Raw genomic sequence first — 2,378 nt, 5'->3', positions numbered from 1 at the left:
TTAAAAATGCCCCCTTTTACAAATTAAGATTTTATATATTTAGACATCAAACATAAAATTAATAATGGAACGCTTAAAAATATATGTAGACATTAGTCCCCTCTGGACATTTTTTCCCACTTTAAGCCCTAAGTACACAATATTCACATAATCTGTGATAAATGATCATGTCAATTAATAGTTAATACTATAATACAAAAAGATAGGCCAGGGGCCCACCTGAATGGTAGTGATAATCTAATACACTATCACTTTCCTGATGTTCTACCTCTTTATTTAATTCATTTAATATCCTAATTAATTATTTATTCAACTTCAATCTCCAATATTTAAGATAATAATAATAGCAATAGTAGTAGGAATACAAAAAGAAAAGTATTTAGTATAGTAGTACCTAATAGGTAGGTATTAGGTATTTATAATATATTATATCAAAAAAAAATAAACAAGTTCACCTTACATTCAAAAAAAAAAAAATGAAAACATAATAATTAAATAGGTAGCTAAATATAATTTTTTTTATCCAAACCGGTACTGAAATGGTACAGATCCTGCATCCATAAAATAATCTGAAAAGTAGCTACGAACATCAATACCTTGGGAACGAGCCCCAACTCCATTTCTGTTCACTGCAATTTCCTCTAAAGTATTAGATAGTGTGTCCTCAAATTTATATCCATCTCGTCTCCTGACAAAATTGTGAAGTACACAACAAGCTTTTACAATTACATCTCCAAAATCAGGTTCAACATTGATTGCTGTGTGCAGAACCCTCCATTTATTGGCCAAAATTCCAAACGTACATTCAACGTATCTCCGTGCCCTTGACAATCTATAGTTGAAAGTTCTTTTTTTTTGGTCCAGTCCACGTCCTGGAAATGGTCTAAGTAGGTTTTTATGTAGTCCAAATGCCTCGTCAGCAACAAGTACAAAAGGTTGAGGATTGTCATATGTGTTTGGTAAACAAATTGGCTCTGGAAGACCAAGTTGTTCAGCATATAATTTCTTTCCAAATGGACTTTCTTTGAAAACAGTTGAATCTCCTTCTCTTCCATATGCCCCGACATCAATAGAAATAAAACAATATTCTGAGTCTACAATTGCCATGAGAACTATAGAAAAATATTTTTTGTAATTGAAAAATATTGATCCAGAGTTTTTAGGGTTGACACATCTTATATGTTTCCCATCAACAGCCCCTATACAGTTAGGAAATTGAGTTTTTTCATAATATTTATGTGCTATGCCTATCCACTGTTCACACTTAGGCTCTGCCATTTCGAGGGGTTGGAGGATTGACCATATGACCTCACAAGTTTCTTTAATTATGCTGCTAACAGTGCTTCTACCCAGAGAAAATTCATGTTTTAGGGCAACAAAGTTAAGTCCTACTGATAAAAATCTGAAACATAATAGTTAAGATTAAATGTAAAGTACCTAGTAGGTATGTAATACATTACATAACATTGTTATATTAATATTGTAGCTGAAGAACTGAAAAAAAAATGGAAAAATATACGTGATAATTACACTCGAGAAGTTAATGAGACAAGACGTGAGGGTGCAAGTGGTTCTGAAGCTCCAAGGAAAAATAGAAAAACATATGCTTATGCAGAAATATTAAATTTTTTACAACCTGTTGTAAAAAAAAGGAAGTAAGTTCTAAGTTCTTTATTTGCTTGGAAGAAATAACCAAAAAATTGTTTATTATTTCAAATTAAAAATTAATAGGGTTCAAATTTTAATATATTAATATAAAAAAGTATATTTTTGATTAATAAAATATGTAGCTACTAAAATACAGAATTAATAATACACATTTATTTTAAAACATATATATTTTATTAATTTCTATTATTGATACATACAAATGTATTAATTATGGCTTATGAGTACGCACAATTTAATTTATCAAGAAAATAATTTTATATTAATATTATATTTTATTAAATATTATTGTTATCATTATAATTTTTAATAACTGGTAGTTTTTATTTATTTTAAAGTTTTCCTCACAATAGTGATATAAATTTAATGTTACTTAATTTTTTTTTTTTTGGGGGGGGGGGGAAATTTAAACCATATTTATATAGATAATATAAATCTGTTTACAACAATTTACAAATACCTAGTAATGAATAAATAAATAAGGTAGTATATTACCAACTAAAATATTTGTTTATAACATTGATTCTTGTAAGATTATTTATTTTATGGTTTTGTTTAAATAATTTAAATCTTATTGTTTTAATTTGTCAGGACCACTGGGAATATGAGTTTAATTGATACCACATACGTTGAAAATTTACCTATACATACAACTGGCATAGAAGATAATGTTGGTGATGTTGACATAGCAGAAATTGGTTTAAACTGCA

At 28.2% G+C, this 2,378-nt stretch overlaps 1 protein-coding gene across 1 annotated transcript; it reads right to left on the bottom strand.

Annotated features, from left to right (window-relative positions):
• Positions 1–519: 519 nt before the first annotated feature.
• LOC103311086 (protein ALP1-like) lies at positions 520–1,278 on the bottom strand. The gene has a single exon (XM_008190624.1). It carries the CDS (start codon positions 1,276–1,278, stop codon positions 520–522), a length of 759 nt encoding a protein of 252 aa, XP_008188846.1.
• Positions 1,279–2,378: the final 1,100 nt, after the last annotated feature.

The sequence above is a fragment of the Acyrthosiphon pisum genome, unplaced genomic scaffold, assembly GCF_005508785.2.
Source record: "Acyrthosiphon pisum isolate AL4f unplaced genomic scaffold, pea_aphid_22Mar2018_4r6ur Scaffold_558;HRSCAF=1009, whole genome shotgun sequence".
NCBI lineage: Eukaryota > Metazoa > Arthropoda > Insecta > Hemiptera > Aphididae > Acyrthosiphon > Acyrthosiphon pisum.
Note: the sequence above shows the minus strand (reverse complement) of the source record. Positions and strands in the feature narration are given on the sequence as shown.

Bases quoted from the DNA above. Each gene is read 5' to 3' on its own strand.
- LOC103311086 (XM_008190624.1), bottom strand. From the start codon at position 1,278: ATGGCAGAGCCTAAGTGTGAACAGTGGATAGGCATAGCACATAAATAT.